Raw genomic sequence first — 23,132 nt, 5'->3', positions numbered from 1 at the left:
CTGTTGACAACACCAGCCTTTAATAATAATATTTTAAAGCAATTTGTCCTTAATTCCAATCATTCTTTCTCCCTCCCTCTGTAATATAACTGCAACTCTTCTTTTTTGTGGTCTTACAGCTTAGGGCTGCTCAGTATCTCATATGCATGGTTTTCAAATTCACTTTGAATCTCCCTTTCTCCAAGTCAAAGTCCATTTCCTTAAGATTCTCTCTCCAAAGTTCTAATGTATATCCATCTATTAGCCTTGCCATTTGTCCTGTCAGCTTTCCTCCCTTGAGGATGATGCTTATCCCATCAAATATGTCTGTAAAGTATGATCGGGATTAAATAAGAATTGTGTGGTGTGGGTGCACCTGGCATCGGATATGTTTATGGGGCATGGGCTTTACTCTGCCAGGCTCACTGCTTAGCAGCAATCAGGTGTGAACTGGAAAAGACTCATGATGAAGGTTTACATGAACCAAATCTTTGGTCTGTGTTAGATGTTTTATCTAACTAGTAAAATCGCTACAATCATCCACTGTACCTCTGTGCACTGTTTGCGTGTGTGCACACGTATGTGCCAATGATTGGACACAGGGCCTGAATACACATGTTAAGCTCTAGCGCTGAGCTACATCCCTTGACCCTATCCATTGCAATTAGAATTATAAACCTACAACCCAAAGCTCTACAGATAAAGTAACTTGTCTGTGGTCATTTTAAATTTTAGACCACACCTAAAATTTGAACCCAGAGCTTTTACCCTTCAAAGCTATACACTTTTCTTAGGACAACTAAGACGTCAAGATCCGAGTCACAAAAGTAGCTCTATGATAGTCTTCTCTAGTGGAGGAAGGAGACAGCAGGATAAGGAGCTGAAAAAAAAAATCATGATTTCTATAGTAGCATCTCTCTTAATCCAAGCCAGGGCCATTTCTTGGCTGCCTATGTTCTTTGGTGTGGTTTTCGAACTGGCTTAGTCCCTCAGGCTTATTAACAAATCTGACTTTTTTTCCTGATCACTGACAGGCTCTGCCAGCAGTCCCTGGAGCCCATCTTCAGAAGTTAGGAGCGGTGACAGAGTGACAAGGTGCTCTTGTAGCCTCAAACCGGACACCTGGACCTACCAGCAAAATCGCTTTCCTGCCTCACCTTTAGCTCCCTTCTGCTCCTCATTCAGCTCTAATTTGAAAAGAAGAAAATCGTATTGCTGTAGAAAATGTAATTAATCTTTGTCTATAAAAGCAAAAGGTTAGGAAAAAACTGAGTTGAAAAGGAGGAAAGTACAACATAGAGACGGACAATTTAAGCACCTGCTTATGTTTTATGCTAATATTTCTTCTTCTTCTTCTTCTTCTTCTTCTTCTTCTTCTTCTTCTTCTTCTTCTTCTCTTCTTTTCTGTGGCTCTGGCAATTGAACCTAGCGCCTCACACATGTCGGGCAAGTACTGTACTACTGAGTTACACCCCTAGCATCCTTTATGTTAGTATTTGCAGTCAATCTGAATTTAACAGTGCAATATAAATATAGTATACTTATAGAACATGATATGTTCACATGTATACATTTACAAATGTGCAATATATATATATATATACACCCACACAGATGAATTACTTAGATTTAAACCCCTATACTCAGCTACTCTTTTTCTCATAATTCTGCTTCTTGACCAGATCAGTCCAGCTTCAAACCCAAAGCTATGAGCCACAGTCAGGCAAGTTTCAGGACTGCAGGTAGTCAAATCTCCTCCATTGATCCCATGTACCACAACCCTGCCCAGGTAGAAAGAGCTCTAGACCTGGAGGTGGCAGACCCATTCCAAACCCTGTCTTGGCTCCCTTCTACCTGTGTGACTGTCTTGAATGTCAGTTCTCGCATCTATAAAATGAGAATAATGCACTAGGTTTCTGTGGTCCACACCTGTGATCCTAGCTACTGAGGAAGCAAAGATCAAGGCCAGTTTGGGCAAAAGACTCCATTTCAACCAAGAGCTGAGTACAGTGGCTTGCACCTGTCATTTGACAGGAAGGATGGAGGTTCCAGGTGGGTCCATGTAAAATGTTTGAGAAACTATCTCAACAGAAAAAAACTGGGTGTGGTGATGTGTGTCTGTCATCACAACTACGGCGTAAAGTCTAAACAGGGAGGTCAAGTGAGCAAGCCAGGTGCTGGTGTCTCATGTCCACAACCATGGCTACTAGAGAGATGAGATCCAGAATATGGCCATTCGAGGCTAGCCCAGGCAGAAGAGTCAGTGAGACTTCACCTCCAAAAGTCAGGCTGGAGGCATGGTTCAAGTGGAGGAGCATAAGCTGAGCATGTATGAGGCCCTGAGTGAACTCTAGTACTAGCAAAAAAAAAAAAAAAGTAAATAACTAGAGGAAAAAAATCATTGGAGGCATAACCCAAGCAGTACAGCACCTGCCCAGAAGCACAAAGCCTCAAGTTCAAGCCCGAGTACCTTTAAGAGAGGAGAGGGAAAGAAAGAAGGAATAATGCCAAATGCCAAGCATAGTGAGACATGCTTTCATCCCAGCACTTGGGAAACAGAGTCAGAAGCATCACAGTTCCAGGTCAGCCTGAGATAAATAGGGAGACCCTATCTTGAAAGAGAAAAAGGAAAGTGAGAGAGAACGAAGAAAACAAAAGCCCAGGTAGGGTTGTTGAGAGGGCGGTCAAGTATAAATGTGGAAGAGCTCAGGGCTGTGTCCCCACACAACAGCAGTGATTAGGAGACCCTGCAGGTTTCTGTTCAGGAGCCTCAGCCTTGATACAGTACCATAACAGCCACAGGCAACAGCAAAGGCAAACAACAAAGTAGAAGATATGGTTGTTGTCCTCAAGGAATTTACTATTTAACTTTCCAGATAAATCATTACAATAAAAGGCAATTACAAAGTCACAAATGCCACTCATAAAGGAGTATAGAAGAGTGTGTTATAAACTAGATAGGTTAATAGATAAGATGCATTTGACCTAGGAAGATCTGGAATTAAGAAACACTTCGCCCAATGTTAGAAACTTCTTGGATGAAATCAGGGCCTTGCCCTTACCAGGTAGGTACTCTACCACTTGAGTTCTGAAATATTTTTTTGGTGTGCCAGTACTAGGTAGGGCTTTAACTCAGGACCTGGGTGTTATCTCTTAGCTTTTTTTTTCTTCTCTCAAAGTTGGCCCTTTAACCACTTGAACCACATCTCTATATCTGGCTTTTTGCTTGTTAACTGGAGATAAAAGTCTCACAGACTCCTGCCTGGGCTGTCTTTGAACTGTGATTCTCAGATCTCAGCCTCCTGAGTTTTAGCTAGGATTACAGATGTGAGCTACTCATGCCTGGCTGGAATCTTTTTTTTTTTTTTTCTTCTGTTCCTGGGCTCTGTCCCTGAGCCTCTCTGGGCTCAAGGCTAGCACTCTATCACTTGAGCCACAGTGTCACTTCTGCCTTTTTCTGTTTATGTGGTACTGAGGAATCGAACCCAGGGCTTCATGCATGCTAGGCAAGCACTCTACCACCAAGCCACATTCCCAGTACTGGAATCATTTTTGAAGGAGGGAAAGCATGACTGCAAAGAAGGAAGAGGATCCTCAGAAGTGGGCATGGCCCAAGTAAAGATGACAGTAGCCCTAGCAATGATGAAGACCCAAGTGGGATGACCTAGTAAAGAGGGGACTGAGCCAGGCACTGGTGGCTCACTCCTGTTATCCTAGCTACGCAGGGGGCTGAGATCTGGGGATCGTGGTTCAAAGCCAGCCTAGGCAGGAAAAGTCCGTGAGTTTCTTACCTCCAATTAACCCCCAGAAAAAGGGAAGTGGAGCTATGGCTCATAGTGGCAGAGTATTAGCCTTGAATAAAAAGAGCTCAGGGACAGTGCTCAGGCCCTGAATTCAAGCCCCATGCCCCATAAAAATAAATAAAAAATAAAGGGGACAAAACACCATCTCATAAACCTTCACAAAACTCTCACAAAGTTCACACCATTGTCTTAATTTTACAAATGAGGAAACAGTTGTGGAATGGTGCAAGGCTCGGAACTTGGGCAGCAGGGAGGGGAGCTGGAATCTAGGCCTGCCTGGCTCCACAAAGGGTTCTCAGAGTGACTCCTAGGGCAAGCACACTGGGTTGCTGACCTCCATTCAAGTTGGTCATTTTCTCTGTGAAATCTAAAGAACTGTTTTTCCCTTTTAAGAGTTGTTACCTACTCGGGCTTTCAAGCCCTCAGCCTCTGAAGAACTGTTTGGGATCATTCTGACTTCTATTGTTAATTTTTTCTGAAGAATAGCGCAATTCCAACAAATTTGGCCCATATGGAAGCATGGGTAGCTTTCAACTCTCACGTCAGTCCGAACACATTTAGAGATCCAATTAGAGCCACTCAAAACTAACAATGCTTTGAAAGCTAGCTATTGATTAGAAATGGGAATGTCAAGTTACCTTTGGTCAAACAATAAGCTCATTACAAGGCACTTCAGAGAGACTGGCATTAAAGACCTCGCTTTGATGACTTTGTAAAGGTAAAGAAAAGCAACAGAACTAGTTACAAAGAGTGCTTGCCCTTCAAAGTCAGTGAGGAGAGACAGTGGGGAACTCTTATCTTATAGATGGACAGAAAGACAGACATATAAATGTATTTCCATATATGGACCTTTTCATGAGCTTTAGTTCCACCCAGTGTTTGTTTCTATTTGGGAAGACATTTTTGCTTAGGAGAAAATCTTGGAAAATACTACTTCAGTGAATGTTCAGTAAGGGTGTGTGTGTGTGTGTGTGTGTGTGTGTGTGTGTGTGTGTGTGTGTGTGTGTGTGTGTGTGTGTGTATGTGTGTGTGTGTGCTATTCTTTTAATACTCAGTCAGCCAGCTTGTGGGGGGAGGGAAAGGTCAGCAGGCAGCTTGCCCAGTAAGAAGAGTGGTCAGTGTAGGGCTCATTGAGAAGGGGCAGTTTCAGCAAAGACCTAGAAGAAGTGAAGGTTTCACTTGAATGGACACCTAGGGAAAGAACATTCTAAGCAGATAGAACACTGTGGAGCAAAGCCCCAGACATGCCCGGCACGTTAGAGACAGAGCAGAGATCATTGTGACAGAAGAAGACTGAGTTAAGGGGGAGGGAAGAGGGAGGGTGTGCGAGCTTCACTTTCGAATTTCTCATTAGAAGGGTACTTTTCCATTTGTAGGAAGCTCAGCGTGGAAAATGGTTTACTCTTTAAAGGGATCTATGTGTTGACATGTAAATCTGAGTGAGTACAATGTTGTTCAGGAAGAGCAGGCACAAAATAGTACTTATATGTAGAATTCTTTTTAAAAATTAATTTTATGTTTATTAAACATTTAAGAATAGTAAGCTAAACCTAAAGTTTCATACATGCCATGTGTTCTTACCACTTGAGACATGTCCCTAGTCCTTTTGTTTATATTTTGCTTTTTAGATGGTCACTAACTTTCCCTGGGATAAGCTGGAACTCCCAGTTTTCTTGCCTCCATCTTCTGAGTAGATGAGATTACAGGCATGTGCCACCATGCCCAGCATAGGATCCTTTTAAATAACAAAAAGAGGGAGAGAGGAGAGAGAGATAAAGAGAGAGAGAATGAAAAGGAAGGAAGGAAAGAAAATAAAGGAAGAAGGAAGAAAAAGGATATCATCATAATCTCACTTTCTATTCCTTCCTTCCTTCTTTCCTTCCTTCCTTCCTTCCTTCCTTCCTTCCTTCCTTCCTTCCTTCCTTCTCTCTCTGTCTGTCTCTTTGTCTGTCTGTCTGTCTGTCTGTCTGTCTGTCTGTCTGTCTCTCTCTCTCTCTCTCTCTGCCAGTCCTGGGGCTTGGGACTCAGGGTCTGAGCACTGTCCCTGGCTTCTTTTAGCTCAAGGCTACCTCTTGAGCCACAGCGCCACTTCTGACACTTTTTCTGTTTATGTGGTGCTGAAGAATCGAACCCAGGGCTTCGTGCATGCTAAGCAAGCATTCTACTGCTAAGCCACATTCCCAGCCCCCTCATTTTCTATTTCTTACACCTGAAAAAAGTATCATTTCAATATTAACTTTAAGTTGTGGGTTTGTCAAAAACAGTGAGTAGTACGCCTTGGGGCCATACAGCAAGTAGCACAATGCCCTTGTTGGTGGATGTTAATAAACACTCAAGAAATACATGATTTAACTTAACACATCTGTAAGTACACCTGTGTTGTCTGTTTGCTGTTGTTATTTATTTTTTACTTGCCAATGAACCTATTGCTTTGAATTTCTTTGTACTGGTCTGGAATATTTCCCTGGTGGATTTTCCCATTTGTAATTCAAATCTATGAACAACATGAGGTTCAGCCAATCATCTTGTCTTATATCCCCTTCCTGGTCAGAAATGTAAACCATCCTTTATAGCTTGTGCACAGATCTTCCCATTGGCTTCTTCCAATAATTATTCACCTTATTTAAAAGTTGCCATGCTTTCCATCATTTTTAGATTGCTTTGATATCAACTTCTCTAGCTGTTTCAGTTCTGGGGGGACAACTGCCATGAAGCTATTTTGGGCGCTTTTTTTTTTTTCTGCCAGCCCTGGGGCTTGAGCACTGAGCTTCTTTTGCTCAAGGCTAGCACTCTACCACTTGAGCCACAGCACCATTTCTGGCTCTTTCTGTTTATGTGGTGCTGAGGGATCGAACCCAGGGCTTCATGCATGCTAGGCAAGCACTCCACCACTCAGCCATATTCCCAGCCCTATTTGGGGGAGTCTTAATCAGAAGCATGGGTATGCCTTAGATGCTCACTCCTAGTCCGACTTGCTTCCCCAGTGCCCTCCTTGGTGTGAAGCTCAGTTCCTTACAAGCAGTCCCTGCTTCTCAAGGCTTCGAGACGTGACCTACAGGAGCCATGTCAGTCTCTGGAGCACCATGCAGCACCCTCGGAAAGAAACATCTTCAAAGGTTTTTTTGCTGTTGCACCACCCCACTCTATATGAATAGATTAATAGTTTCATTTGGCACAGTTCTGCTATTTTCATTCTTCAAATCCTAAAACAAGAATGTGCATACCCTTTGACCGTTCAATAGTCCACAGTGCTGGGACTGGGCCTCACTGTACTTCACCACACTGGCTGGTGATACCTCCAAAAGCCAGGTGGCTGCAACCCCGGGTGCCCTGTGCACAGGCAAAGTGTGCCAATCAAGTACAAATCCAAAGCTGGCCACTTCACAATCCGGGCAGTCTGGCATCTGCAAGAGGAAATTGCCTTTGCTCGTGTTGAATATGCCACCATGTGAAACGTCTCATGTAGCCCAATTCCAGACACTGTATCCTTTTTCCGTTTTCTGACTGCAAATCATACCACTTGATCTTCCCAAATGACTGCATCTTTTTGTCCTGCTATCATAATTATGTAGATGATCCTGCCACATTCAGCTCATAGCTATTAAAGAGAGCAACACAATGGACATAATCATCGCTAGAAAACCACTCGTTGGTCTTCAGTACCATCTTCATAGATCATCAAGAATATTAGTATTAATTTTGCTACTATGTTAGGTTGCTAATAAAATGGAAAATCTTTAGTGACAGCTCTACCTTCCCCCAACCAGTGCCTTCCCTTTCCTCCCATGTGTGAGCCAGGACAACTGGTATTGCTTTGTGCCCTGGAAGCATCAGGTGGCAACAATAAATGAAACGGGTAGTCTTTCTTTTTTCCTATGGCTGAAGTCTTTTTTGTCATTCCCCACCCCCCACCCCTCCAACCACATTTTTTAGTCTTTAATAAGGGATTTTTTTTTTTTTTTACCCACCCTGATTCCTAGCAGTAGTGTTCTTAGCCTAAGCAAAGACCCACACCTACAGGGCTTCTGTTCCAGCTCTACCTCCTTTTACCAATCCCCTTGGCCATCCTTTAAGGCCTGGACGGATAGGGAAAGGCAGGATGGAGTGCCAGTTAAGAGGAATGCCCTTCCCCTACTCCATTCTCCCCTCTCCTGTCACCGATTTCTGACCGGCTGATCCTATCAGGGGTCCATAAAGCTGGGAGGACTCTGGCCCGAGAGAGGGGGGTAGGGGTTAGGCAAACAGGCCAGGGAGGCAGTTGGTTGAAATTTAACCACAATATTCTTGGTCTCTATTGTTTTGAGTGAGGCCCAATATTTCCACAGCAGGATTATAGGATCTGATTAACCATGTTAGACAACAATGCAGAGCTGGGATGGGCTTCCCCTTCCAGCTGCCAATATGAAAAAGTAAATACAACACCCAGATTTCAGAAGGGACTCCCAGCAGCCCCCAAGCCCGCCTCTCCTCTTCCAGCCCTGCCGAAGTTTGGGGCCCTAACGTGAGAGGAGGAAGAGTGGCACGGCCTGCTCCTTTAACCACTGGCCCTTGCCCAGCAGGACAATCCTGGCACAATCTTCCCAGGTGAGTCAATGGCTGCGTGCTCCCCACGCCCTGGAGTTCTTTCAATGCCTCTTCCGGGTTCCCCTGGTAGGCTGGTCCAGATTCTCAGAAATCCTTGAGAATTGGGTGCCCAGAAGCCAATACTCATTCAAACGGGCTCAAGGGTGTGGAAAGTATCACAAGATCTATCAGGCTCCAGATAGAAAAACTGAGTGGGGCTAGGGCTTCTCAGCTCAGAAAAAATAGTGTTGCCTAATGGCATCTCACATGCCAAAGTAGAGAAATGAGACGCTAGAACTGAGAGGCTGCATAAAGGACCTCCATAAAGACAGCTTCGGGAGAGCTGTAGCTCAGTGGCAGAACACTTACTTACCTAGTATGCATGATGCCCTGGGTTTGATCCCCAGCAATACACACACACACACGAGATAATTAAATATTCTTTAAAGGGTTCTGGGATGAAAGATGGAGAGAAGGATTCCTTAGGCCCCAGTCCAAGCTGTGTGGTTATCTTCTGAACATTTAGGTGGGATCTTCTAAGGCTCTGACCAGAACACTGAAGGGACCTAGAGGGATAAGGGTTCCTGGACATGCTGAGTACCCTGTAGTAGCATCCTGGGGGGTCAGGAGACCAAAGCAACTAGGAGCCCTCATTCTATAGCACAGCTCCTTTTCCTGAGTCTCCCTCCATCTCTATGGGCCTAGTATAATCCATTACAATTTTTCCAGCCCATACATGTTTGAATGTTGGTAACAAGGACTAGCAACCATGATTTCTTTCAGAAGAACCGAGGTTTGAATTCAGGGCAATGTATTTGTTAGGCAAGCACTCTACCTTTTGAGACACTTTCAGCCCACAACTGTGGTTCTTGAAGTCTGAACTGATGGCTTCCTTATAGAATGTCACTCCTTTTGAAAAAGAGTTTCTTCCTCAGGAATATTAGGATTTAAACTACTCAGGAGAGAGCTGGGTGTGTGTGTGTGTGTGTGGGGAATATCCTGATTATTTGGAAACCTACTAGTTAACTAAAAGTTGTACCTGCTAGTATTGTAATACCTTTACTGTGACATTCCAAGTTAGGGTTAAAAAAAAACAAACAAGCCCAACTCTCTTCTCATGGAGTATATAATCTAATGAAAAGAGGAAAAAAATAAATAAACAAAATAACCCACATAGGAAATGGGTCTGTTAACACAGATTACATCAGTAACATCCTAGTGAGAGGTAAGGAGAACAAAGTGAGCATGGGTCAAGAGGAAGGGCTGTTAAGATGATTAGGTAGCCCCTAGACTTTTTGGAGCAAATCTTCCTAGTTTTGCTTTCCAGTTCCCCTAAAATAAAATGGGAGACAAGATAAAGGGGGAAAAGAAATTGCCCCTGGTGACAACATTGTGAACAAGAGCAATTAAGAACCAGGACAGGGCTGGGAATATGGCCTAGTGGTAAAGTGTTTGTCTGGTATACATGAAGCCCTGGGTTAGATTCCTCAGCACCACATATATAGAAAAGACCAGAAATGGTGTTGTGGCTCAAGTGGCAGAGTGCTAGCCTCGAGCAAAAAGAAGCCAGGGACAGTGCTCAGGCCCTGAGTTCAAGCTCCAGGACTGAAAAAAGAAAAAAAAAGACCCAGGATAGGCACAGTGCTCCCTATCACCATTCCAGGTGCCATGTTTGCATGAAGTACACAAGGGCCTCTATAGCTCTCAAGAGACCTGGATGGGGAGGAGGTAAAGGGTTGGGACATGGGAGCCTTAGGTGAACAGGAGGGAAAGGAGTCCAAAGGTACCACAGGATAAGAACCAACAGTAGTACTGAGTACCAGTGCCCATAGTACGGACCCTGCAGCACGCCGGGAAGGCTCCTGATGGAACAAGGCTGGGCTGTACCAGTCCAGGGCACAGGAGCACAGATCTCACTCCTTGCTACCCTACACCTGAGGAACCAGAGACTAGACTCATCCTCCCTCCCCTCCTCTTTCTCTTCTTCCTCTTTCCATCTTTCCATCATCAGAAACGTCACTATTCCTTGAAAACACTCCTGGATCTAGCTCTTAGCAGCAGCAGCAGCAGCAGAAGTGGGATTTTCCCAGAACCCAACATGGGCTCTGCTTTTAAGGGGGGCGGGAAAGCCCTGAGAGGCATGAGATAAGGGGGTCCTTCCCAGCTCAAGTGCGGGGGTAGGAGGGTTTCCCTCCCAGCCAAAGAGCGTGCCTGCCCCAGCCGACTGAGGGACCAGCGGCCAGACCAAGTAGGCCTTGCAACCTAGGTGGCGCTATTTCTCTACTTTTTAGGTCAAGCTGCTGCAGGAACTTCCTCGAGGTCCCAAGTCCTGCTCCTGGTTTGCTGGCTTGCTCGCGTAAACCACCTTATATTATTTTTTTTTCTAAAAATACTCCAAAGCAATTGAAAGAGTCCCTTCTCCCACCAGCCAGCCCTGGCCCCAGCCCCGGCCCCGGGGAGCGGGCGGGTAGGCGGGGAGGTGGGCCACCGCTTTATTAAACACAGGGAAAACTAATATTTACGGAATAAAATTTATGGAGCAGCCACGAGAATTCGACCCTTTTATGTGCATGCAGAGTGGGGGTTGGGCCAGGCTAGGGGCCTCAGGGAGGGGCCCAAGTCGGGGGGGGGGGCAGGGCTGGAATACAGCCTAGCTAGGCCAATTTGTCAAAGCAGGGATTTCCCTGGAGTTGCCCTGAGATGAATGATTTTCAAACACCACCCCTTCTCAAGAGTAAGGGCTTTAGGGCAGGGATGCCTGAGGCTGGGCCTCTGGCAGCAATATTTCCCAAAAGTGGCATCTAAGCAATACCCCTATAGAGGGAGTAACCTTCGGGGATACAGGAGGCAGTGGATGGGAAGGTTGAGGCACACTCCTCCTTCACATGTGGAAGAAGGCGTACGGTACTATGAGAGCACGAAGGAGACTATGCTCTTAGGACCTTCCGTAGAATTTCAGGGGATTCACAGGCCCTTGGCCTTCCTGGAATAAAAGATGCCTACTTGAGATTGTTATTTAGACAGAGGGATCGTCCAAGGGAAGAACCCCCATTTTCATCAACCTGGTAAGGTAAGACTTTCTCCACTTTCCATGTGGTCTTATGCTGCACACACCTTGAAGTCTGGCTAAATCACACCCCAAACTAAAAGACAAAGTGTACCACCCGATAATATATTTGAACACAGTTTCCAATTTGCTCTGAAAATGGCAGTTTCCCCAGGCACCCCTCTCAGGTTTTTTGGTGTGTAGGTAAAGAAAAGTGATCAATAATAGGGAATGAAGTCTAGTGGCAAGGAAAGGCAAGGATGTCAGCCTTGAAGTCCTCAGTGGTTCCTGCCTTGAAGAGCCCATAGGGAGGAGAGGAGAACATCTACTGGAAGAAGACAGGGTTGTAGGATAAAGGTGGATATGATATGCAGAAGACTCAACAGCACTCTTGAAAAGAGTTTTCAGTAATGTATATAATAACGCTGTTAAGAGCTCAGCTGTCAGGAGTCTTTAACTCCCCATTTCCTGCCTGGGAGCAGGAAATGTCTCTCTTCTACTTCTCCTTACTTTAACCCTGTTATAGTAAAATAAATCTTGGCTAAACCTTTTGAAAGAAAAAACAACAACAACTCAGCTGTCTGATTTCAAATTCTGGCTGTCACCTTAGCTGAGGGACCTTTGTAAGTCTCTTAATCACTTCCTAGTAAGTTAACGGTATCTTCCTTGTAGTCAATGAAGAGGAAGATTCGGGTGCTTATTAGATAGGCTACCATTATATGTTAACTGCTCAATGAATGTTAGTAATAACAGTTAACCAGTAATAGCTGGTGTTATTATTATGATTTGTGTTTTATTATCACTTGGATGGTCCTCTCCCCATGGCTGGACATCAGTGAAGAAACAACAGTCCCAGCAAGAGAGAATACATAGATACACGAGGAAGCCATCAAAATAAGCACACCAGAAAAGACCGCTGCATCTGTTCCTGACTCCCGCCTCTACCTGAGGGTTCTTAATACATTGGAGTTCACTTTCATTTCTTATTTTATTTATTTTCATCAGTCCTGGGCCTTGGACTCAGAGCCTGAGCACTGTCCCTGGCTTCTTTTTGCTCAAGGCTAGCACTCTGCTACTTGAGCCACAGCGCCACTTCTGGCCATTTTCTATATACGTGGTGCTGGGGAATTGAACCCAGGGCTTCATGCATGCAAGGCAAGCACTCTACCACTAGGCCATATTCCCAGCCCCTTCACTTTCATTTCTATCTCCCCAAGGTCTCATTATAGAAAAAGACATGGCAGAGAAGGTCAAGGGACTGTACATGCCTTGCCCAACAGTGACTGTCTCCCATTCTGCCTTTCTTACGCAACCTTTACACTTCTTTCTGCCAGGTACTATTTGTTCTGTTGTCCCAGAGAACCCCTGGGGTCATTTCCTATTCCCTGTCATCCTAGTTCCACTTACAACATTATTTGAACTGGAGTAGATAATGAGAAAGTGAAATTCCTTCCTGTCCCATCCATGAGATCCTACTGCTAGAAGCTCTGTAATTTCAATCTGACCCTGTGGTTTAATCTGTTGTCTGTGCTTTGGAAGCAGACAGGAAAATACAATCCAAGTTCGGCAAAGGAGAGCAGCAGCCTGTCTGTTTTGCGCGAACACTGTGGAGAGAGTTTCAAGATCACAGTAGAGATGCTTAGGAAGAATCTGAAGGCTCCGACTTTGCCTAGAGACAACAATGAGGCTCAGAGAGATGAGATGGGCTGTAAGTTCCAGAGGCAAGTAACCTCAAAAGCAGGGGAGAAGGGGGCTGGAGGGTATCTTGGTGATAAGAGCAAGCATGCATGATGCCAACCCCACAAATAAATGAATAAAAATAAAATAAAGCATCTCTAGCAACAAAAATAAATAAAATAAAGCACAGGAGTACATGTGCTTTTTATTCTGTGCTAAAGGAGAAGTGGGTTCCTGAGGAGCATCCGGGACTGGCTAAGGATTCCTGGGCAAGGTAGACGAGGCTTCCTTATTAGTGTGTTGTATCTTCTGGTGGACTTGCTCTATATACTTAAAGTTCAAGGTAAGTTCCGGGGTCTGAATTGCCTCCACTGAAAATGGAGGAGGGCATAAGAGTCCCAGGGACTGGCTTCCATTCAAACAGGGAAGGCTGCAGTCAAGCTTCCCATTCAGACGGGCCTGTGGACATGAACAGCGCTCAGCAGTGGGCCTCTAATGGAAACTCTGTTTAACAGCTCCGTCCCCGTGATGCCGAGAAGCTGTTTTGGTTCATCCTCAATATCTGAGAACACGACAGGTTAACTGAAGAGCCCCCTCGGCTTCTTCCTTTTGAGTTTTGATGGCTGAGGTTTCTGAACAAGGTCTGAAGCACCCTAGAAAAGAGGAACACCAATTCATAAAAGCTAAGAAAGGACCATTCTTCTTTCCATAGTTCCTGGTTAGAATAAGACCTTGAAATATCTGACATAGGTGTTTTGAAGTCTATGTCAGGCAGTAAGCAACTAAGACTCTAGCAAGAGATGGATACCCACCTTCACCAAGCACACGTCACAGACCCTCACTAGAAGCAGGATAAGGTGAAAAAAGGAGCCTGGGGTCATCACTCAGTCAAGAGTGGCAGAGAGACAGAAAGAGTGGAAAGTGGGTGAAAAATAGTAATAATATAGCAGAGGGGACCATCAAGTGACATTGGACATGGATGAAAGTGAACTAACAACTCATGGGCAGGGATAGGAAGAAGGGAATGAGAGAGGAAGAGGGAACAGATGTTACTAAATGAAAGGAGAGTAATGTACACATCAGAAATGTAGGAAATGATTTTATTGTTAGAAGCTCATAGATTTCATAAGCTATGTAGAGTAATAATTTTCATCATTGTGAAGGTTAAAATGTGTACCATGAAATATATGTAGTAACTTAAACTCAATAAGAAAAAAAAAAAAAGAGTGGCAGAGAGGAGCCATAAGAGAAGACGTGAGAAACTAGCACGCTCCACAATTTGGAAGGTGCTCACAACCCTCAGTTTTACCCAGGCAGGGCCAGGTATGCTGGTACATACTAGTAATGCCAGCTACATGGGAGACAGAAATAGGAAGGTTGAGGTCCAAGGCCAGACTCAAACAAAAAGTAGGATACTCCATCTGAAGAAATAAAGTAAAAGCAAAAAGACTGAGGTACGGCTCAAGTATTAGAAGGTGTGCCTAGCAAGTGTGAGGACCTGAGTTCTACCTTCAGTAACAGAAAAATAAAATGTGTATGTGTATGTACGTAAATACATACACAGGAGGGTGCTTGCAGAAACTCACCAGGGCCTGGTGCTCAGGTGCCAAGAGGGCGGGAGCTGCGGAGACTGGCTGTTCTGGTTGGTTCAGAAGTTGGCTATCCGTTTCTTGAGGGGAGGTGCTGCTTGAGATTTGAGTTTCTCCTGAAACCAGAAAGATCAAGAAATGATAGGGGAAATGGCTTGATCCTACCAGGAAGACATTAGCATTTACCAGGCGTGCGGGGAAAGGCCAGACTCTGGCATGAATATACTAACAGACAGGAGTAATGCAAATAGTTTTAGATGAATTTTGGAAAGCTCTGTTCCTATGAAGATTTCCCACTTCTAGCTGAGAGAAGAATTTCCTTGACTCAAAAGGGCTGACTACACATTCTTTGATACCTGTCAGTAGAGAGATTAATCTTGTGCTGGCTCTTTTTAACCCCTAAGAACCTAGGCCAGTGCTACAGGCCACATGCGTTGATTGAGTGAGGAAATGAATTTTCTTACTCCAATTTTATTTATTCAATTAATTTTCAGGGGTAGGGTGTGTGGGAGATTAATCCTGGGCTAGGCAAGTGCTCTATCACTTGAGCTACATCCCTAGCTGCTCCTCCTCTTCTTCTTCTCCTTCTTCCTCTTCTTCTTCTCCTTCTTCCTCTTCTTCTCCCTCCTCCTCCTCCTCCTCCTCGTCCTCCTCCTCCTCCTCCTCGTCCTCCTCCTCGTCCTCGTCGTCGTCCTCCTCCTCCTCCTTCTTTCTCCTCCTCTTCCCTCCTCTTCTCCCTCCTCTTTCTCTCCCACCTCTTCCTCTTCCTCCCCTACCTCTCTGGGCCTGGGCACTGTCCCCGAGCTCTTCAGCTAGCTCTACCACTTGAGCCACAGTGCCACTTCTGGTTTTCTAGTGGTTAATTGGAGATAAGAGTCTTACAGACTTTCCTGCCCAGTCTGGCTTTGAACTGTGATCCTTAGATCTCAGCTTCCTGAGAAGCTAGGTGTGAGCCACCAGCACCAGGCTTAGCCCTAAATTCTTATTAATTTAATCAATAATGTGGCTAGAGTTTCATATTGGACAGCACAAACCTAGGCCCTAACTCTAGTCCCATGCGGATCAGCTACATCTGGAGCTACTCACCAGCATCTTGAAGCTTCTGTGCTGCTTGGACCTCCTGCTTAGTGACTGCTACATACAGACTCTGCAGATTCGTGACAAATGGCTTTCCATTGCCAAGGCTACATGCCTTTGGTAATTTCTACAGAGAAGAAATACTGTCATTGGTCTGCCTACCCAGAGAAAAGGAATCTGATATCCTACTGGCAGAACTGCTATCAACCCCAAATGATTTTATATAAAGTAGTTAGATTCAATGAAGAGCACCCACATCCAAACCTGCTGGCACCATATAAAAACTTCTGGGGGTCTTGGGTCATGAGTCAAGTGGTAGACCACCTGCCTTGAAAGTGCAAGGCCCTGAGTTCAACCCCAAGTATCACCAAAAAAATAAGGATTTCCTGGGTGGTACCCTCTAAAAGGCAGCTCCAAACATCTATTTCCTCCAATCAGTATATGTTTTCACATGAATTCTTCACAGGTCTCTGGGCTCATCCCCCACTCCCACCCCCAAAGAGATGGATTCTCAGTGGGTGGTTGTTGAGAATCATCTTCTTTCAGTGTCTCTCAGCTGTACAGTTTACTTTTTTTTCTTTTTTGACACAGGGTCTGGCAGTGTAGCCAAGCTGGCCTCCAACTCATTATATAGCTCAAGTTGGCCTTGAACTCACAATCTTCCCTCAGGTTCCAAAGTGCTGGAATTACAGGTATATCCCACCTCAGAAAAAACTAACCTAACTTCCTTCTCTCTTTTTTACTTTACTTGTGTTGTTGTTACTGTTTCCATGCTGGGAACTGAATCTAAGGCCTTGAGCAAAGGCTTTACCACTGAGCTACATCCCAAGCCCTGTAAAACTCACTATTTTAATCAGGTTTACCTTCATACTGGAGAGAGAAAAAAGATGAACTCAGAGGCTGGGAATATGGCCTAGTGGTAGAGTGCTTGCCTCACATATATGTAGCCCTGGGTTCAATTCCTCAGCACCACATATATAGAAAAAGCCAGAAATGGCTCTGTGGCTCAAGTGGTAGAGTGCTAGCCTTGAGCAAAAAAAAGCCAGGGACAGTGCTCAGGCCCTGAGTTCAAGCTCCAGGACTGAAAAAAAAAAAGATGAAATCAGAAAAGGCAGACTAGGAGCAACATAGGAACAACAGACTGAGAAACAAGACAAAATTATGGAGATGGGAAATAAGGTCAACAAAACTCTGGAGACATATTGCAATTTTATATTCTGTCCTGCAATCCCACTGTGCTTTTCTAGTAATCTCTGCTTCCTCAGTGGTAGCGATTCTTCTGGTGGGATGGTGCTCGAGTTTGAACTCAGCGCCACACATTTGCTCTACTTCAGTCACGCCGACAACCCTTTTTGCCTTAGTTTATTTTTCAGATATAGTCTCTCATCAGTCCAGGGCTGGCTACAGAGATTCTCCTATCTCTGCCTCATTGTGTGGCTGGAATTACAGGTATGTGTCCCTGTGTCCCCAGAGCCAGCTTTTACTTACTCATTTTTGGCAGAACTGGGATTTAAGCTCAGGGCTTCTGTTTGCTAGGCCAGTGCTCTACTGCTAAGCCAGGAATACAGCCCTGTGTTTTTTGTTTGTTTGTTTGTTTGTTTTTCTTCAGGATATGTTCTCACTTCCTACCCTTTCGGCCTTGGCCTGCGTAGGATCCACGATCCATCTACTTCAGGCTTCCTGTGGCTGCTAGGATCGTAGGCACGTGCCACCACATCCAGCTTCCCTCTTGAGATGGAGTCTGGAGACTTTTCCGTCGGGGCTGGCTTCAAATGACAATCTTTCTGTTCCCAGGATTACAGACATGAGCCATTAGTGCCTGGTCTACCTTGATTTTTGAAACAGGGTTCCATAAACTTTTCTTATTTTTATTTCTATCCAGGTCTGGCTCAGAATTTGAGATCCACTCATCTCTTCCTCCTGGGATGATAGGCATGCATGACTTGCTCCTCAAAATGAAAATTGCTTTTTGGGTTTAAAAATCAGGGCCTAGAAACCATATTCCTAGTCCTCAAAATTGTTGTTTGAGGGGTATAAAAAGTTATTCTTTTTTTTCTCACTAGTCCTGTGGCTTAAACTCAGGGCCTAGGCACTGCCCCTGAGCTTCTTTTGCTCAAGCAAGAGCACAACATCCAGCTTTTTCAGTTTATGTATTACTGAGGAATTGAACCCAGGGCTTCATGCATGCTAGGCAAGCACTTTGCCACTAAGCCACATTCCCAGCCCCAAAGGTATTCTTTAAGTATAACACATATAGTACATAAATATTATTTTTGGCAGTACTGAGGTTTGAACCCTAAGGATTTGAGCTTGCTAGGCAAGCATTTTACCATTTAAGTTGTGCCCTCAGCTCTGTTTTTTTGCTGGTTGTTTGAAGATGGAGTTTAGCCAAGTTATCTGCCTAAGCTGGCCTCAAATCACAATCCTCAGATCTCAGCTTCCTAAGTACCTGGGATTAAGTAACTAGTTGTGAGCCACTGATGTCTGACCCATAAACAGATTTTAAAAAATAATTGTTAATGGTTATTTTCCTTTTGTTTTGTTAATTTTATGTTTATGTGGTACTGAGGAATGGAATCCAGGGCCTCATGCATGCTAGGCAAGGAGTCTACCACTAAGCCACATTCTCTACCCCATAAATAGGTTTTTGATGTATCTGCGGCATTGTAATTTCCTGACGGGGGATGATTAGGAAAAAATTATTTTAAAAGGCTTTTTAGGGAGGTGATAACAACAACAACAAAAAGGCTGAGAAACACTGCTATAATCCTATTTCCTTTACTGTGGTATGCTTTACCTAATTCTAATTTCACATACTTGGCTGAGCTGAACTGAAGCAATGGCTGAAGACTGAACAAAGTGCAATAAAAATGAGTTGCAAGAATATGGTGTCCAGTGGTCCTGAACCTGGCTGCACTTGAGAATCCTGGAAGGGGCCCAGAACCACTTCGTCTATCCCTGTGCATGGCAGCTACCATGGTTCCCTGCCAAGTAGCCAGTCCCAAGAGCAGCCATGCCAGCAGCTCACATGGGAAACAATCCAAGAATGCTTGGCCCATGAGATTGGCCCCTATCTCATGTCAAGGGCACCTTTCCTATGAGGTGAAGATATTCATCTCTGAAACCTTCTATGGGAATACAATGGAGGAGAGAAAGTGAAACAATGAAGCAGGTGCTGAACTACAGTTAGGATTACAACTTTTTTTTTTTTTTTTTTGCCAGTCCTGGGCCTTGGGCTCAGGGCCTGAGCACTGTCCCTGGCTTCTTCCCGCTCAAGGCTAGCACTCTGCCACTTGAGCCACAGCGCCGCTTCTGGCCGTTTTCTGTATATGTGGTGCTGGGGAATTGAACCTAGGGCCTCGTATATCCAAGGCAGGCACTCTTGCCACTAGGCTATATCCCCAGCCCCAGGATTACAACTTTCTTTCCCTTCAGTGGGGTGAAGAATTTTCTTTTCTTTTCTTTTTCTTTTTCTTTTTTTTTTTTTTTTGGTGCTAGTACTGGAACTTGAACTCAGAGCCTAGGTGCTGTCCCTTATTAACCTTTTCCCTCAAAGCTGGTTTTCTAGCATAGCTTCACTTCCAGCTTTTTGGTGATTGTTTGCAGATAATAGTCTCATGGACTTTCTTGCCCATGCTGGCTTTGAACTGGGATTCTCAGATCTGTGTCTCCTAAGTAGCTAGGATTAGAAGCATGAGCCACACAGCGCCCAGCCGTGAAGAACCTGTTGATCTCCAGGAAACAAACATTGATTTCTATTCTGGTCCTATCTCCATAAAAACTGTCTCAGGCTTGGACTTTCTTTTTCTTACACTGTCACATCAGGTTTCCGTGAGGCTTGGACTTTCACTGGAAACCAGAGACAATGAATCAGGAGCCTGGAGTCTAAACTTTGCCTCTAGCAGCAATCACACAGGGAATTATCCTACCAGCCATCTTGGGCAACACTCCCTGTGGAATGACCTGAAATAGGGAAGGAAGGCAGCCTATCAAGCCACGCCACTTCTACCCTACCTCACTTTCCTTCCAAAGTTCTCCTCTCTAATCCCCAAGCTACCACCTATTCCAGCAGGGAGGGCCCTGGTGGGAGAGAGGACAACTGCTTTCCTTCCTTCAGTTTCTAGGACCCCTCCCCATGCTGCCCACCCTCCCCACCCCCAGCCCTTGGCAGTCACTCATACTCAGCTTGGTAGGCACTGCACATTCTGTACGAGGAGGCTAGGTAGAATCTAGGCAGCCTAGGGTCATTGCCTCCTGCCCTTTCTAGAGAGCTAAACAGAGTCATAACCTTTCCAGGCTGATTGTATTTACCCTCAAAATGAAGGGCCCGAAGAGGAAGACCATGAAGGCCAGTGCTGTCCTGGACCTAAGTCCAGATCTGGAAGCTTATCTTAGCCCTTCCTGTATCTCTCTGTCCCTGTCTCAGAGATCTGGTCCTTCAGTGGCTACCAAAGGTTATCCTACCCATGCATCTATTCTCAGAAAAGTACTAGAACATATCATTGCATTTACTGAATTCCAGGCTAAGTTCCAGGCATGGCTCTAAGTATTTTAAATATTAACCTATATTTGTTTTACTACTATTTTCTTGACATCCAAAATAACCCCTTGATTGAGGCTCAATAACTATTTGTGAATGATTGAAATTGGCTGGGAATATGGCTTAGCAGGAGAGTGTTTGCCTTGCACGCATGAAGCCCTGGGTTCGATTCCTCAGTACCACATACACAGAAAATGCTGGAAGTGGCTCTGTGGCTTAAGTGGTAGAATGATAGCCTTGAGCAAAAAGAAGCCAGGGACAGTACTCAGGCCCTGAGTCCAAGCCCCAGGACTGTAAAAAAAAAATATATCATATTGAATCTTAATTGAAATAGCAATCCAACCTTTTCTAGGATCACAAACCACAATCTTTTATACCATAGTCATCCCTAAGGAGAGAAGAAAACAGTGAGCAGATGAAGTGCAGGCTTAGACTGGAGCCCTTAGAGACTGAGAGGTCCCACCCATAGCACCCATTCCAGTCACCCTCCAGCATAACTGAGTTTTTAGGAATCATCTTATAATATGCTGGGTGCTAGAGGTTCACACCTGTAATTCTAGCTACTTAAGAGGCTAAGATCTGAAGTTTGAAACCAATGGGGGCAGGAAATGTCTATGAGACTCTAATCTCCAATTAACCAGCAAAAAGCTGGAAGAAGTATGGTTCAGGTGATAGAGCTTCAAGCGATCTTAAGCAAGAAAGCCAAGCATGGGCATGAGGCCCTAAATTCTAGCCACAATACTGACACTGGGGGTGGGGGTGGGGGAGGGAAACTGGAGCACAGTGAGGAGGCTCAAGCTTGGAGAGGGGAAACATTAGGTCCCAGGACAGGACAATGGCAGCAGCAAGGTGGGGCATTCAGTAGAGATCAAAGCGAGAATGCTGGAGTCAAGACTAAGCAAAGAAAATAATGTCCCCTGCTATAAGTATGCCTGAGCCAGGAGCATAGTGTACCAGCCACAAAGCTGGTCACTGCCCAAAGTGGGGGGAGCGGGGGCGGGAGTCAGGTTAGCCTGCTGAGTAACTTGTTCATCTGATTAGCCTGGAGTCAATTGGGGCTTTCTTTTTCTTTTTGCTGGTCCTGGGGCTTGAACTCAGGACATGGGCACTCTCCCTGAGCTTTTGTGCTCAAGGCTAGCACTTTACCACTTGAACCAGAGCTATACTTGAACCAGAGCTATACTTCTGACTTTCTTGTGGTTAACAGAAGATGAGAGTTCCATGGACTTTTCTGCCTGGGGCTGGTTTTGAACTGCAATCCTCAGATCTCAGCCTGTAGGTAGGATTATAGGCATGAGCCACCAGAACCCAGCTAGCACTGAGCTAACAATTGGGATTTTTCACATGACAGGCACCACAAGACTGGGGCGGGGGGAGGGGTGGGGAAGGCAGACCTCCGAACAGGTCTGAGTCAAGATTATGATAATAAATAAGACGCCTACCTCTGAGAATTCAGGAGCTAGGCAGAGATGAGTTGTTCAGTTTTGTCTTTCAAATGATTCGCTGTCACATCACTCTAAACAAAAGGTGATGGGAATCCTTGAGAGAAGAAAGCAATGAACTCCAAATTAGAGTCCTGAGAAAAGGCTTACAAGCGAGGACATCAAGGTTAGCCTGGCTAAGTTAAGACTCTGAGTGAGGTTGGAAGGCTGCGAGGCCCAGAGGTGCGAAAAGACAGGATATGGATACATCTCATGGGGAGTGCACTAGAAGGCTAAGTCCACATCCACCAAATTGCAAAACACTGTGTTTTCTGAATTAATTAAGGTTTTGCCCATGGGAACTTCCTTGTGTTTCACAAAGTGACTTTCTCTACTATGTAACTGCCAACGCTTCCTTGGCTCCAAATGAACACTGGAGCGACCGGTGAGGGCTCCGAAGCTGCCGGTAGGTTTCCCTTTTTAGATTCTTGGCTATCTTTACTTAAACTCTTAGCACTTCTTCACAACAGACTTCTAGTACTATGACTTTTCAGTAATCACACTCCCCTGTCTCCAAGAGCTCTTTTACTTTCCAATTCACCCGGACCTCAGCTCCTGTTTACACCCATATCAGAAGCTTTAAGAGAACCAGAGTTAGAGAAATCCTATAGGGTGTTTTACTCCCCTGCATGTCCGTTGCAGCCCATCTTAGTTCCTAAGCCCAAAGCTCCCTCTTTTGTGGTAACTCTCATCTTCAACAAATCTAAAACCCACACCCAGTGGTACAGAAACTAAGATTTCCACAGGATATGTTGGCAAGATCCCAGTGGCCACTTTTAACCAAATATACACAATCTGCTCCTCTTTGCCTCCCCATTTTTCTCTTTGAGACTGAGAAAAGAAACTCTCAGAACCCTTGCACATAAAGGTTCAACCCTGACATTCAGCTCACCCTAAGAATATGGGCCTCAGTCTGAGGACAGGTTTAACACCCAGGAGGACAAGAGAAAGCAATGGAGCTGGAGCTCCCCAGGATCGATGAGCAGGGCACTGGCCTCAGAGACTGGCACAGCCCAAGGCCCTGGCACTAGCTGTCACAGTATCACAAACCCCGAAGAAGGGCTCCCAGTACGTGATTTCCCCAAGGGTAAAAAGTCCTCTCTTCCCTCTTACAATGTGGCAAACTGCTGGTTTGGATACAAACTTCCCTCTCTCCAGTTAGGGAATCATAGTAATGTTTATCATTAGCTTTTCTTAGGGATAAGAAGGAAAGCATTAGAAAACTCTTCTCAGAAGGCCTCGCATGCCAAAAGGTTTGCCAAACAAAATGGGACGATCAATGATTTAGGAAGAAGACTGTAATGAGGGACTCTTCAAGAAACATGACTCCCTCCCTGCCAATCGAGTCAAGTGAGCAAATATTTACTGACTATCTAC

The 23,132-nt window shown here is 44.9% G+C and overlaps 1 protein-coding gene across 3 annotated transcripts in view; it reads right to left on the bottom strand.

Annotated features, from left to right (window-relative positions):
- Positions 1 to 13,271: 13,271 nt before the first annotated feature.
- Nhej1 (non-homologous end joining factor 1) overlaps positions 13,272 to 23,132 on the bottom strand; it is a 95,031-nt gene continuing 85,170 nt past the window's right edge. For 2 of the 3 annotated variants that reach the window (XM_048344730.1, XM_048344732.1), the window contains exons 6-8: positions 15,744 to 15,861; positions 14,655 to 14,779; positions 13,272 to 13,721 (exon numbers count right to left, since the gene is read on the bottom strand). In XM_048344730.1, coding sequence (XP_048200687.1) covers positions 13,647 to 13,721; positions 14,655 to 14,779; positions 15,744 to 15,861 — 318 coding nt within the window. In that variant the 3' untranslated portion in view covers positions 13,272 to 13,646. The remainder of the gene's footprint in view (positions 13,722 to 14,654; positions 14,780 to 15,743; positions 15,862 to 23,132) is intronic. The other variant, XM_048344731.1, reaches the window with a different exon arrangement.

The sequence above is a fragment of the Perognathus longimembris genome, chromosome 4 (genome assembly GCF_023159225.1).
Source record: "Perognathus longimembris pacificus isolate PPM17 chromosome 4, ASM2315922v1, whole genome shotgun sequence".
NCBI lineage: Eukaryota > Metazoa > Chordata > Mammalia > Rodentia > Heteromyidae > Perognathus > Perognathus longimembris.
Note: the sequence above shows the minus strand (reverse complement) of the source record. Positions and strands in the feature narration are given on the sequence as shown.